Raw genomic sequence first — 14817 nt, 5'->3', positions numbered from 1 at the left:
GGTCTACATAACTGTATCTAGATGTAATGCATAGAGAGGTGACAAGAATACAAAGAACTGTACGAAGAAGTCCTGAAGACCCAGATAACCACGATGGTGTGGTCACTCACTAGAGCCAGACATCCTGGAGTGTGAAGTCAAGTGGCTTAGGAAGCATGACCACCAATAAAACTAGTGGAGGTGATGGAATTCCAGCTGAGCTATTTAAAATCCTAAAAGATGATGGTGTTATAAAGTGCTGCTCTAGCTATGTCAGCAAATTTGGAAAACCCAGCAGTGGCCACAGGACTCCCCAACTCCAAAGAAGGGCAGTGCCAAAGAAGTTCAAACTACCACAGAGTTGTGCTCACTTCCCATGCTAGTAAGGTTATGCTCAAAATCCTTCAAGCTACACTTCAGCAGTACTTGAATTGAGACTTTCCAGATGTATAAGCTGGATTTAAAAAAGACAGAGGAACCAGAGATCAAATTGCCAACATTCACTGGATCACAGAGAAAGCAAGGGAATTCCAGAAAAACACCTATTTCTGTTTCATTGATTATGCAAAAGTCTTTGACTATGTGGTTCACAACAAACTGGAAAATTCTTAGAGATGGGCATACCAGACCATCTTACCTGTCTCCTGAGAAACCTGTATGCAGGTCAAGAAGCATCAATTAGAACCTTACATGGAATGAATGGTTCAAAATTGGGAAAGGAATACCACACTGTGTATCTCTCACCCTACTTGTATGCAGAGTACATCATGTGAAATGCTGGGCTGGATGAGCTACAAGCTGGAATCAAGATTGCAGGGAGAAATATCAACAACTTCAGATATGCTGATGACACCACTCTAATGGCAGAAAGTGAAGAGGAACTAAGAGCCTCTTGATGAGGGTGAAGGAGAGTAGAAAAGCTGGCTTAAAACATTAAAAAATGTGAAGTGATGCAATGGCATTCTCTCCCCATGAGAATGTGACTTTGCAGATACTGAGTTTGACTCAAGAACCAAAAGAGTCCGTGCTTCTGAACAGTCAGATTGTTATATATAATTCTTACAGAATAGTGTAAACCTGAGTGCTCAGTCACTCTGTCATGTCTAACTCTTTCTCTTGGCGGACTATAGTCCACCAGGCTCTTCTATGGGATTCTCCAGGCAAGAATACTAGAATGGGTTGCCATTTCCTCCTCCAGCAGACCTTCCCAACCCTAAGTATCACACGGCAGTGGCAAGAAATCAGTTTTTTGATGCTCAGCATCATCTATCTTCGAGACCAACAGTGGCAGCAGTGCCCTTTAGAGCAAACTCAAGGGCAAAGCAAAACCATGGAAGCCATTTAGTTTGAGCAAGTGGGTCATTTCTGCTCCTGCTCTGGATGGCTGCCTTGCCTCAGCTAAGCTAAACCAGTCACTCCATAAAGAAGTCATAGCAGCTACTTGTGGTCTTTTCTGACTGATGTATAACTAAATATGTAACAATGCATCTATATTTAAATTGCATTTAAGTTTTCCAAGGTGCACTGATAAAAGAATTTGTCTGCCAATGCAAGAGACACTGGTTCAATCCCTGGGTTGGGAGAATCCCCTGGAGTAGGCAATGACAACCAGGTAAAGAATCCACCTACAATGTAAACAATTACACGTTCCTTCAAAATCAGCTATCCAGGAGCTTCCCAGGTGGTGCTAGTGGTAAAGAACCAGCCTTCCAATGCAGGAAACATAATGAGATTCGGGTTTGATCCTCGAGTCTGGAAGATTGATCCCCTGGAGGAAGACCTGACAACCCACTCCAGCATTCTTGCATGGAGAATCCCGTGGATGGAGGAGCCTGGTGGGCTATAGTCCATGGGGTAACAGAGTTGGACACGGCTAAAGCGACTTAGCATGTATGCAAGGACTTCTCCAGTGGTTCAGTGACTAGGAATCTGCCTTGCAATGCAGGGGACACAGGTTTTACCCCTGGTTGGAGAACTAAGATCCCTCATACCACAACTACTGAGCTCATGCACCACAGCTAGAGAAACTGGGCACTGCAATGAAAGATCCCACATGACCCAACAAAGACCTGACACAGCCAAATAAATTTTTTAGAAAATCAGCTATCTATACAACTGAAGTAAGGCCTACTGAGCTGAAAGTTGTTTCAAGTTAACTCCCTAGGAGTTGATGGGAAAGGCTGAAATTCCAGCTGGGTAATTACCGAGCAAAATAGCCTCTCTGACCCTTTCTCTTCTGAAAATGAGTTTTTTAGTATCAATGGAGACAAAGATGTGAAAGGGGATGCCATACACTGAATGTTTTTGTCTCCCCTAAAATTCATAGGTTGAGACAACTCCCAATATGACTGTATGAAGAGGTGGGGCCTTTGGGAGATGATTAGGTCATGAGGGTGCCCTTGTAAGAGAGACCCCAAGGAGTACCTTTGCCTCGTCCACCATATGAGGACAGAGTGAGAAGCAAAGCTATACATTAGGAAGAGGGACCCCACCAGATACCAAATCTCTGGCACCTTGATCTTGGACTTCCAGCCTGCAGAACTGTGAGAAATAAGCTTGTTTATAAGCCACTCAGTATATGATACTCCATTATAGCAGCACAAACAGACTAAGAAGAGTTATAAAAAACTGAAATTGTGAGTTTTCACATGCAAGCTATGGTGGCTACTGCTGTGTACACCCATTTCCCCTTTATTATCAAGTCTGCTTTTGTCTGGGAAGCAACAGCTTCTTAAAACACTCTTCCCCAGAATCTCTTGCAGCTAGGAGATGCCAAATAAGAGTTATGGCCAATGAGACAGAAGCTAAGGGTTTCTGGGAACATGTACTTTACTGACATAGACACTACTCCTTCCTGCTTTCCCCTTGCCTTCTGCCCATGTTTCTTCTTCCTGCCTGACGTGAAACTGGAGGTGGAGCAGCCATCTTGCATCTGAGCAGCCAGGCATAAGGATACAGGCCTACATGCAGAGAATGGTAGAGTCAAAATAAGGACAGAGTCCAAGTAGCTGATGGCACTGCTGAACTCCATGAAACACAAACCACCAGTGGACTTTCTTTGTGTGACTTACTTGTTCATTCACTCTTGGGTACCTGTTACTTATAGTAAGATTTACCATAATAGATATATATAAACCAATTCCCAAAGTATGTTTTTTCTTTAAAAAACCCCTTTCAGGAAAATGATTATACAACCTATAAAACAGAGTGTATCATACTGCAAGTTGGGCAATACTACAAAATAAGATATGCAATTTCATAGTATCCAAACAGTGACGTACTGGGGCTGTCTTCACGTAATACTTGCAATGTAATTTCCTTAAGATGTATTATGCATACATTTTTCAAAAGATGAAGTACAGGGAAAGGGCAGATGGCTCTGTGCAGCATTCTCAGTTCATTAGCCCCCTACCTGCTACTGCATTATCATAAAGGACTGTCCAAAGAGTATGGTTTTAAAAAGTAATAGATCACACTTATTGAATGCTTAATATCTGCTAAGCACATTCCAAGCATTTTACGTGAAACTAACTCATTTGACCCTAAAAATAAAAATCCCTATGATGTAATAAGCACTTTTTATCACCCAAAACAAATAAAAAGAAAACTATCACTTCACCGTAGCAGTTTTAGTACAGTCTACTAATACGGTTACTAATTAAAAGCATAACTGGTTCTACCACTGGCAGTAAAATTTAAAATTATACACTCCAATTTTATTTTTATTTAGAAGAAACTCCAAACAAATAACTGTATGATGAAACCAAGTTTAAAAAAAGCTTTAATAAAGCTCTGTTTTACAGTGCTTAGTGATGGATGAAGAAATGTGCAGCAAGAAATACTCAAGTACTTAGATTTGTGTCAAGACCAGTGTCACCTGTGCTTTGTCGTTAAAATAAATATTGAAACAGGACACACAGTGGGGAATATCAGTAGTAAAATAAGCATATACGAAAGGAAGTGGGGAAGTATTAATATTTGATTGGCTGACAACACAAGTTATATGAAATTGGCTGATCCATGTAGCACCCAACAGCCCATGGCCTAAGTTTATTTTTCAATGATGTCTTGGTTTTCAAACATACCCCAAAAGATCTACACATGAACAAAAGAAAAGGTAAACTATTTACATACTTTTCATATAATCAAGAAGAGTGTAATGAAAATTGTAGCAACGTCTATAGTAAAAAGTCAAATGGTTAAAGTTTTTTTTTTAGAGTTTATTGAAAAACAAAGCTCTTCAACAAAGTTACTAGCAGCAAAATTTATAGTATCCTAAAGAATAAGGAATACTGAATGTGATCAAGATGTCTTCTAGCTTCAACCACAAAACTCCTTAAAGATTTTAAAGACAATATATTAATCAGAATCAGATTGTACTGTTAGATAGTCTTTAATCTTACGGCCCAGATCAAATAGTTTTTGAAAATGGTGCACTTCTGTTTTTAAATATAGGAGAAGTCAGGGTAAAGTAGTTAAAAAATTGAGAGAAACATTTTTTTGGGCAATGCATTCATAGCAACACTATGTATCTACAGATCGAAAAATGAAAGACAAGAATGTATTTGGTACTGTTACTCCATTTTGACTGTTAAAAAAGGGGGGATGGGCAGCACAAGGGTAAATTTTTTCACCTGTTACAGAACATACACTGGGATCTGTGGATAAAAAATAATGAGATCTTTTTTAAACAAGTATACCAGAAATTATACATCCACATGAGTGTTTTTCCTTTCAAAATAATCAACTTGGGTTACAAATTTATACAAAGGCTATCAATATATACTGAACATATTCTGTTTTCTGTAGACAATCTTTTTAGTCTTTTCCTCTAACCAAAAACTAAGATGCATAGGTTAAAATGTTATAATCACTGTGACAGGCTATATAAATCTCTTTAAAAAAAAGAGGTACTCATCAACTCTTAATTTCTGACTAAGAATTAATGCCATTTTTAAGGCCAAGCTGGCTCTCCTCTATCACTCTGCACATTCCTAGCTAAGTCTTTCTCCTCTAGGTGCCCATGTTAATATGCTCAAGAACAGAAACACATTTCAGAGCTAAAAATTATTAGCAGGGCAAATCTATTACTCAAATGTACACTGCAAATTAAGTTCTGAAGAAATTTTTAAGAATTTGCTCTTTTTATCCTTATCACTCTTCCTTCACAAATACTAAGTTTACCAAGAGCTGTTTGCATATTTTATATTCAGTGTTGAAAACATAATCCTACTGATTAAAAGCTTACCAAAGCTACACCTACATCACATTCTGAACCTTAGCCTCAAGTAAGTATCTAGTCACAACATTTTTAAAAATCGATGAATGAAAGTCCTCTACTTTGTACAAAGGAAGACTGATAATGAGTGGAATCATGGAAATCCTCAAATACACCAGTAAGCACATTAGTTACCTGTCGAGGAAAGTCATCTTTTTGATGTTTTGAGAATATTTCAAATTCAGTGATTCTGAGACACTGGTAAGGGTAGTTTCAAAGACATGCTGATGGTAGCTGCAACATGATAATGAAGAGAAACAACAAGTCTGGTCTCCTCTTTCCAGAATGCCTTTTTTTGCTGAGGGTTAGACAGAACAGAAGGACAAGTAAAAGGCACAGCAGAGTTAGGATCAAAGTGGCTTGGAGACCTAGGAGGTGGCAGAATACTGACAACGGGTCCCTGGTGAGGCTGGTCGCCAAGAGGAAAAACATCTTTCACTGAGACCAAAAGGAAGACAAAGACAAAACCCCCCAGAATTTTGGCTGTAAGGGAGAAGTTAAGTGTTGAGATGGTGAGATAAAAGGGTTGGGAGTCAGGTGATAGACAGTTTGGAGAAAAAAAGAGAAAGGGAAAAAAAAAAAAAGACCTAGGAGTGAAATGAATGAGCAGTGGGCAGCACCAAGAGTCCCACTGAGAATTAAGAAAAATCAATGTGAAATGTTTAGTGCAGTTCCAGACAGTGTTATATTTAAGAGTAAACAATTCCAGAGATAATTAAAAAAAAAAAAACTCTAAAAAAAAAGACCTATTTTGGCTTGAATATTTGTGTCTGCCCCTGAATTCATATACTGAAGCCCTAGCCCATACTGTATTGAAATTTGGAGATGGAGGTCTTTGGGGAGGTCACTCAAGTTAGATGAGGTCATGAGGGTGAGATCTTATGATGAGATTAGTGTTCTTATAAGAAGAGAGAGACTTGTCTTTCCAAGTGTATATACACAGAATGGGGTTCAGGGAGCACACAGCAAAATGATGGCCACCTACAGGGCAAAAAGCCTCACAATGAAACTACTTTGCCAGCATCTTGATCTTCAACTTTCAAGTCTCTGGGACTGTGAGAAATAAATTTCTGCTGTTGAAGCCGTATATGATATTTTGTTATGGCAATCTGAGGTAAGGAAAAACTCTTTAATACACCGGAGGAGGATACTGGATTTATGAAACAAGACCAGAAACCTATAAAAAGATCAGAAAGGAAGAATGACCTTTTAGAAATTAAAAACAGGAGGGAGCTCCCTGGCCCTCTAGTGGTTAGAACTTGGTGCTTTTATTGCCATGGCGAGGATCAGCCCTCTTTGGAGAACTAAAAAAAATCTCACAAGCAGCACAGTGTGGGTGGAAAAAAAATTAAAACAAGAAGCAACAGGTGATATATGTTCAAAAAAGGGTCAGAGATAAAATCAAGGAAATTCTCCCAGAAAGTTAAAAACAGAAGGCAAAGGGAAAGAAAGCAGGAGAGAAAGATAAGAAAAACAGGAGATTAATGCTGGAATGCCAGAAGGAAATAACACAGAGAAAATGTGGCAATTATTAAAGAAATAATATAAGAATTCACCAGAACTGAAGGAAATTAGTCTTTATCAACAAGGCCCGCCAAAAGCTAAACATACAGACCCTCTCCGAGGTTTCAAGGTAAATTTTCAGAACAAAAACTCCAGAGAGGCAGAAAAATGAGTTACATAAAAAGATGTTATCAGAAATGGCAGGTTTTACAGATAAAGTAGGGACTTCAAAATTCTCTAGGAAGATGATTTCCAACCTGAAATCCTGTATTATCGATTAAATCTGAGACATTTTCAGACTTGCATGCAAGGTCTTAAAATCTTAACCAATATGCACCCTTCCTCAGGACACTAATGAAAGATGTACTTCTCCAAAATGAAGAACAAACCAAGCAAGAGGAAAACAAAAATTCTAAATTCAGTCGAAAAGTGAAACAGTCTCAGATGCCAGAGGGCAGAAGGCCTGGAAAGCAAGAGACCAAACTGAAGCCCTAATCAGAAAAAGGAACAGTCCTTATCCGAGACATTTAATTGCATAGAAAACAGCCTTCAGAGGGCTTTTGCGATGAGTCTGGAAAAACTTAGTGATGGGAACATAGAAGCTTTCAAAGGAAATGAAAGACAAGATTGACAATAAGAAAAGCAAAAAGTTGAACAAGAAATGACATATGGTGATGATAAATTACTCAAATGATCAACACTCCCACATAGTATTGAGTTAAAAACTGACCACTAATCAAATTTTGCCACCCTTCTTAATTGGGAGAGTATAGGGAGTAAAAATGGGAAAATGGCATGGTAATCAAATTCCCAACTGTAATAGTAGGAAGCTTCTAGAAGAAATATCAAAAAATACCAGTGTAAGTATATAATTTAGAAATCTGAAAATTAATGCATGCTAAAACCAGTTCAAAGTTAAAAGCAGATGCCTCTGTGGAGCAGGACTCTGCAGTGAGGAAGCTAACAGCTGAGGACTGGCACTGTTTATTACGACTCCTTAAAGATTATCTATGCATATTATTTTGCTAAAAACCTAAAAAAAAAATGAGGCTTAAAAAAGACCTTTCCCTTCATTGTTCTACTCCTCTTCCTCCTCGTCAAAAGATAAAGCTTGTTTAAAAATGATTTGCATAAAAAATAATTCTCTAATTTTAAAAAGTCACAAATTTCAAAATAGTAGTAAAGCATGTATCAAGCTCCTACAAATAGTGCTTTTCAATCAAATCAATCACCCAGGCATTTTTAAACTTTTCCTAGACAAACGTTTTGAGCATTTGCCATAGTTAAAGAAATACAGATGTCAGAATAGCACTAAGAAGTTTTATAGTGTAACAAATATATTTTAAGCAGTCATTGCCTACATCCTCATACTTTTTTACATACAATTTTGTTTTTTCATCCTGAACTCTATAATGCATCTGTTCTCCATGTTAGGATATCCAACATTCAAATTAAATGTGTGTAACGAAATGATGCCTTTGAACACTGCATGTTTCATTTTGAATAAATTTATTCTGAACCTGATTTAGAAGAGGGAAGGCTCATGCTTATTACTCAATGATTTCTGAAAATCTTTCTAATTTGGAGCTCTGTAATACATTCATAGTGCTGTGACACGTTTAAAAAATAGTCATCCTTAAAAATACTAGGATGTTCTCTGAAAACCTATTACATATATTCTTTTAAGCTACTCTGATCTTAAGAAAGAATTAAAGTTTAGGAAAAGGGAAAATGAACATTAAAAAGTTTATTTCTAGCCCTGAAAGAACAAAATTATTGAACAAGGTCATCAAATACAGCAGTTAATGTCAATGTAACAATTAAATAATTGAATGGGATTAAATTAAAAATAAGTCAATATAAAATTTGAAGACAAAACAGAAAACAAGTTACTTTCACTTAATTCCATTTCTAGCTACAAAAAAAAAAAACAAAACCCCACAAGACATTCCTACCAAAGATGTTCAAAGTTAATTCTCTGCTTAACACAGAATGAAAGTATGCTTGACAAAATTATCATACATTTTTTCTCTCCATTTGGCAACATTCTAGAATTGTGAGTGAGAAAGACTTCAGTTCTCTCAAGGCCAGGCCGGTGCTCAGTTCTCCTTTGTAATCCTCACAATATTTACCATGGTGTCTTTGTCAGTGTGGTCAATCAATGTGTTAGTGAGAAATAAAATCCGTGTGTGTATTTTCTTTTTCCCTTTCTTACACATACTCATATACCTGTGGGGAAAAACTGATTTTAACTGTTCCTCTATTGTGGGAGCAGTTGAGACAAGGAAGACAATCTGCTTTTTATATTACCATGAATTTCAGTATAAAAAACCTCAAAGAAGTTGAGGACTTCAGCTATATTCTATAATGATTTTAGACATTTCACTTGATATGAATCTCAGTATGTTTTAAAATTTTTAGACTAAAAAACTAATGCAAAAATTTTAAGCACCCATTTTGTTCTAATTAGAGCCACTGTCTGATCGGATCTAGAATTACTCCAAACTAGAATACAGTATATATAAACAAATATGCATTTATGTGAGCCCTACAAAGAAATACTCATAGGTAGTTTTAAATTGCTCATTAAAGGCACAGGGTCATTTAGGACTGTGGTAACATCTAGATACATCTTAAGCAGCTTAATATTTATATATTGAGGGAAAGAGAATTTATATTACGTGCCAGGCACTCAACACATAAAGACAGTTGTGTTAGCCTTAGTTTCTGATGCTAGCACAATCAGTCTACTTGTTTTTTACTATTCTAGGTAGAATAAAATATTCAATATTTTCATGGTTTCCCAGATTTAACTGTCCCTAAAAGCAGCAAAAGGAACAGGAAGAAAAGGAAACTTTTAGACTGCCAGAGAGTCTGAAATATAATAAATACTATAGTAATATTGTCTTAACAACAAAAGAAGACTACTAAGGTAATTTTTAGATTTAAATGAGAATTTTCATTCTAAAGTAATGACAAAAAGGGTAAATACAAAAGGCAGTTATTAAGAAAAAACCGTGAATCTTGATTCAGATGTAATTTTTCTTGCAACAAGATGTGAACATTTTAATTTAAAATTAATAAATCACAATTCTGTATTGCTTTTAGGATTATTCAAAAATGACACAGTTCAGAATTAACCAAAGTATATTTCTATTACAAGTTAGTTTATCCAAGTAAGTAAAGAATAAACCACAGTGTAGCTCCCTTAGCCTAGGAGTCAGGTTTTAATGACAAAGTCCGTTGCCAGCAATGGACATGCAGGTAACCATTAGAGAAGTTGTAAATACAAACCCAAACTGCTTTTATAAACTGAAAAGATCTTTGTTGAGTCACAGGCAAAAAAACGGGGCACTGGCACTGCATCCAATTAATATGGTCTTTATGATTTATGTATACAAGTGCCTTCTAGAGTGGTCATGGGGATCACAGTCTTGTGTCATTTAGTTGGTTTTCTATTTCACTGGTAGCATCTTCTTTATTATAATCCATCCAGACAGCTATTTACAAAGAAATGTCCAAATCTGGAACTCAAGAGACACTGTAGCTTTCCACCAGATAAACCAGCTTTTTCTGTAATTTAGTAATAGCTGTAGAAGGCCAATATAATCCAGAGAAAAATAAAATCAACAATCAAACTGAAAACAGAGACCATTAAGTGCTTTAGATACAAATTCCATGAATTATTTTACTTGTTTTTGTATAACCTTCCAACATTGCATTACCAATTAAAAAAAAAAAAAACAACCACCAGCCATTTCTATCCTTACACCTATATCTTAACACAAATATGGTGGGAATGACAGGAAATAAAACTCTATCAGTTCTCCTAATGCACTTCAAAACATCAAAATTATTTTTATTCACAATTCATACTATTGCAGGATGGCAAGTAGGTGTGAAGTCAATTATGAGAGAATGGTGGGAATAAAAAGCCAGAACCAAACCACAGATTTTTCTCTTTTACATGGCTCTTGCCATGTCAGAAGGGAAATACTGCCTTCAGAAGTCAAACAATTGAAATGACCAGCGAAGAAGAGGACAGGAGAGGAAGGGAGAAGAGTGGGCACTCTAATAATTAATGCTACAGGTCACAGACCTTTTTTAAATCTTTAAAATAAAAACAGTATTGTTATTAACAAGCACATTTCATTATTCCTTCTTTCTCCAGTTTTTTACATGAATATTATTTACTTATTTGAAAACAATCAAAAGTAACTCAACATCTCATATGACCCATGAATTTACTAAGAAGTACTTTGTCACTTAAGTTCTCACAGACAGTAGAATGCTGATAATGGGTTGGGAACAATGTTTATCACAAATCTCTACAGTTTACTGGTCAGAAGCTGCATCTCTAAGTAACTAATATTTCTCTTCCATGAATATAATCTTATCTAATTATTTTAGAGCTCACCAAGGTTCAAGTCTCTCACTTTGTCTCTGTTAACTCCAAATATTTTTCACCTTTAAATGGAAAAAAATAGTTAAGTTTTAAATTTTAAAATTCAATGGTTATTATATTATTTGCCATGGGAAGGGAGAGGGAGGAGTAGGGTGAGAGAGGGTTAATTAAAAAACAAACAAACTAGCTAAACTTACAACATATACAGAAACTTATTTCCAAAATGAAGGGGGAAAAAAAGAGGGAAGAGGAAAGCAGTGGCACAAAGTCCTAAAGCAGAGTCTGAGGACACAGGAAAGAAAAAAAAAACCCTCTAAGAAAGTATAGTCAATGGGATTCTTTTTTTTGTTTCAATGATTTAGTTATAAATATAGATTATTAGTCTTCTCTCTATACATGTAACAAATGCCAAACAACTCACTACCATGAAATTTCTAAAATTGACTCTTTCACATTTGCTAAAAAAAGGTAAAAATCACATACTTTTCTTCCCTTCAGCTCAAATTCTAAACTGAAATATTACATGTAACGATAGCTAGTTCTAACTTCTATACAAAGTTAAACCATACTGAGTTCCTTTGCCAATATAAGGAGCTACATAATTTCCATCACACTTGCCTCCAATTTAGGCATAAGAAACACTTCTCAAAGCAATTCAAAAGGAGAAAGTCAAGGAAAAAGAAAGCTATGAAGAAGAGAGAAAAGAAGACTAGCAGATAAAACAAATACTCTGAAAAACTCAAATCTGCCATTCAAGTATTGAAAACACCCCAAAAGGGAAAATGAATGGGATCTATTATAATGATATCAGAAAAATAAAATGCAAATCTCAAGCATGATAAATGGCCCTGACGGGCTTTCTGCACAAAGACGTAAGGCTAGTGATTCAGTCCACAGTTCCTTTTGGACCCTAAAGTTGTCATTCTGTTTTGCAATTTTTTCTTGGTTGTCTTCAGGAAGTAGTAGTTTATTTTTTTTTTCTCCAGGTTATGCAGACCATTTCTTTAAACCCCAAAAGAATAATAATTTTCATATATTAAAAGACTTCTTTTAGAAAATGGAAAAAAGAATATGAGGCCGCGGCAATGATGTTAACGGTTACTCTTCATTGCTTCTTTAGCTGCCATAATCAGTGGTGTCAAGCTGGATAATGGCTTGGCCAGTTTCAGGAAGGGATGCTGCCAGAAAGAGCAGGACAAAATGAATGTGTAAATGTCACAAGTTTAGAAGCTAAATATTTTTTTTCAAGTAAGCCCTGAAGACTATTTTATAGATCATAATTTATTTAACAAATATTTCAACACCTATATAAAAATCAACATAATACATCACTTTTATGGTTGAAAGTGAATTCTTTTTAGTTCTTCCAGTACTACAAAAACTCAGTTAAATGATTCAGATACCCATGACTGCAATGAACTGGTGTGAAAACTGGTAATATGTAAAAACTCATATTCCTATTCCAGTGTTATGGATATTTTATTCCCAGCAGATAAAATCCGAAAATGCAGCAGCTGCCATGCTGCTGGTGATGAAAGCACAGTGAAATATACTTATTAACCCTATGAAAACTTTCTGGGACTATTCAAAAAAGACAACTTTTCCCCCAAATAGTATTATTTCCAAACTCACCTGTAACAATTCTCTGGCTGAACCCCTTTTCTCCACATCCATCTCCAAACATCGATTTAAGAAATCCCGAAATATTGGGGAAAGCTTCTCTGGATTCTGAAGTTCTGGGGTTCCATTAGTTGCTATCAGGTACAAGGCCTAAAAACACAAGAATAATTTTGACATACTTGAGACAGTTCAACGAAGTGAGAGAGTACTTTAAAAGTTACTTAAAGACAACTGCCATACACACTAAAGTAATGTTCTTATTTCTACCCATTTTGGTTAAATATTTTTAACTTTATATTTAGACGTTATATTTCCCTGACTTCTTTTTCAAAATTATCTTCATCCTTTTCTTGTTTTTTGGATTACAAATGCACATTGGCAAAGAAAAACCTACTATAATACATAAGGGTATAAAGAAAAATGACTACAATTTTACAATTAACAAATAGTATCTCATTTATCTTTCTTAAGATTTTTTCCCCAAGTTATACAACAGTTTAAAACAATGAAATTTGTTGAAATCTTTTCTAAAAAATTTTAAACTAGCTACATCTATATAACTATAGATAAACAGATGGAACACAGGATTTTTAAAGCAGTGAAAATACTCTTTAAGATACTTTAATAAAGGACACATTATTCAGTATACATTTGTTCAAATCCATAGGATATATGACATCAAGAGCAAACCCTAATATAAATTATGGAATCTGTAAGATAATGATGTGTGAATTTTAGGCCATTCTGTCAGGTCTGTAGTGCTATCTCATTTTTGTTTTAATTCATTGAAAGTCAAAGTGAAGTTGCTCAGTCGTGTCCGACTCTTTGCGACCCCATGGACTGTAGCCTACCACACTTCTCTGTCCATGGGATTTTCTAGCCAAGTGTACTGGAGTGGGTTGCCATTTCCTTCCCCAGAGGATCTTCCCAACCAAGGAATGGAACCTGGGTCACTCGCATTGTAGGCAGACGCTTTACCATCTGGGCCACCAGGGAAGTCACATTTAATTCATTAGCAACTCACTAATAGATATACGCAGGTCAGGAAGCAACAGTTGGAACCGGACATGGAACAACAGACTGGTTCCAAATAGGAAAAGGAGTACATCAAGGCTGTATATTGTCACCCTGCTTATTTAACTTATATGCAGAGTACATCATGAGCAACAATGGGCTGGAAGAAGCACAAGCTGGAATCAAGATTGCCGGGAGAAATATCCATAACCTTAGATATGCAGATGACACCACCCTTATGGCAGAGAGTGAAGAGGAATTAAAAAGCCTCCTGATGAAAGTGAAAGAGGAGAGTGAAAAAGTTGGCTTAAAGCTCAACATTCAGAAAACTAAGATCATGGCATCTGGTTCCATCACTTCATGGGAAATAGATGGGGAAACAGTGTCACACTGTATCTTTTTGGGCTCCAAAATCACTGCAGATGGTGATTGCAGCCATGAAATTAAAAGACGCTTACTCCTTGGAAGAAAAGTTATGACCAACCTAGATAGCATACTGAAAACCAGAGACATCACTTTGCCAACAAAGGTCCGTCTAGTCAAGGCTATGGTTTTTCCAGTGGTCATGTATGGATGTGAGAGTTGGACTGTGAAGAAAGCTGAGTGCCGAAGAATTGATGCTTTTGAACTGTGGTGCTGGAGAAGACTCTTGAGAGTCCCTTGGACTGCAAGGAGATCCAACCAGTCCATCCTAAAGGAGATCAGCCCTGGGATTTCTCTGGAAGGAATGATGCTAAAGCTGAAACTCCAGTACTTTGGCCGCCTCATGCAAAGAGTTGACTCATTGGAAAAGACTCTGATGCTGGGAGGGATTGGGGGCAGGAGGAGAAGGGGACGACAGAGGATGAGATGGCTGGATGGCATTACTGACTCGATGGACGTGAGTCTGAGTGAACTCCAGGAGCTGGTGATGGACAGGGAGGCCTGGCGTGCTGCGATTCGTGGGGTCACAAAGAGTCGGACACGACTGAGCGACTGAACTGAACTGAACCGAGTGATATGACGTTGAACATCTTTT

The 14817-nt window shown here is 36.7% G+C and overlaps 1 protein-coding gene across 2 annotated transcripts in view; it reads right to left on the bottom strand.

Moving 5' to 3' along the window:
• Nucleotides 1–3734: 3734 nt before the first annotated feature.
• Nucleotides 3735–14817, bottom strand: part of PAK2 (p21 (RAC1) activated kinase 2) — a 91220-nt gene continuing 80137 nt past the window's right edge. For both annotated transcript variants that reach the window (XM_061412041.1, XM_061412052.1), the window contains exons 14-15: nt 12798–12935; nt 3735–12343 (exon numbers count right to left, since the gene is read on the bottom strand). In XM_061412041.1, the coding sequence (XP_061268025.1) occupies nt 12257–12343; nt 12798–12935 (225 nt within the window). In that variant the 3' untranslated portion in view covers nt 3735–12256. The remainder of the gene's footprint in view (nt 12344–12797; nt 12936–14817) is intronic.

Source organism: Bos javanicus, chromosome 1 (genome assembly GCF_032452875.1).
Source record: "Bos javanicus breed banteng chromosome 1, ARS-OSU_banteng_1.0, whole genome shotgun sequence".
Lineage (NCBI taxonomy): Eukaryota > Metazoa > Chordata > Mammalia > Artiodactyla > Bovidae > Bos > Bos javanicus.
This window is presented reverse-complemented; position numbering and strand designations above follow the sequence as displayed.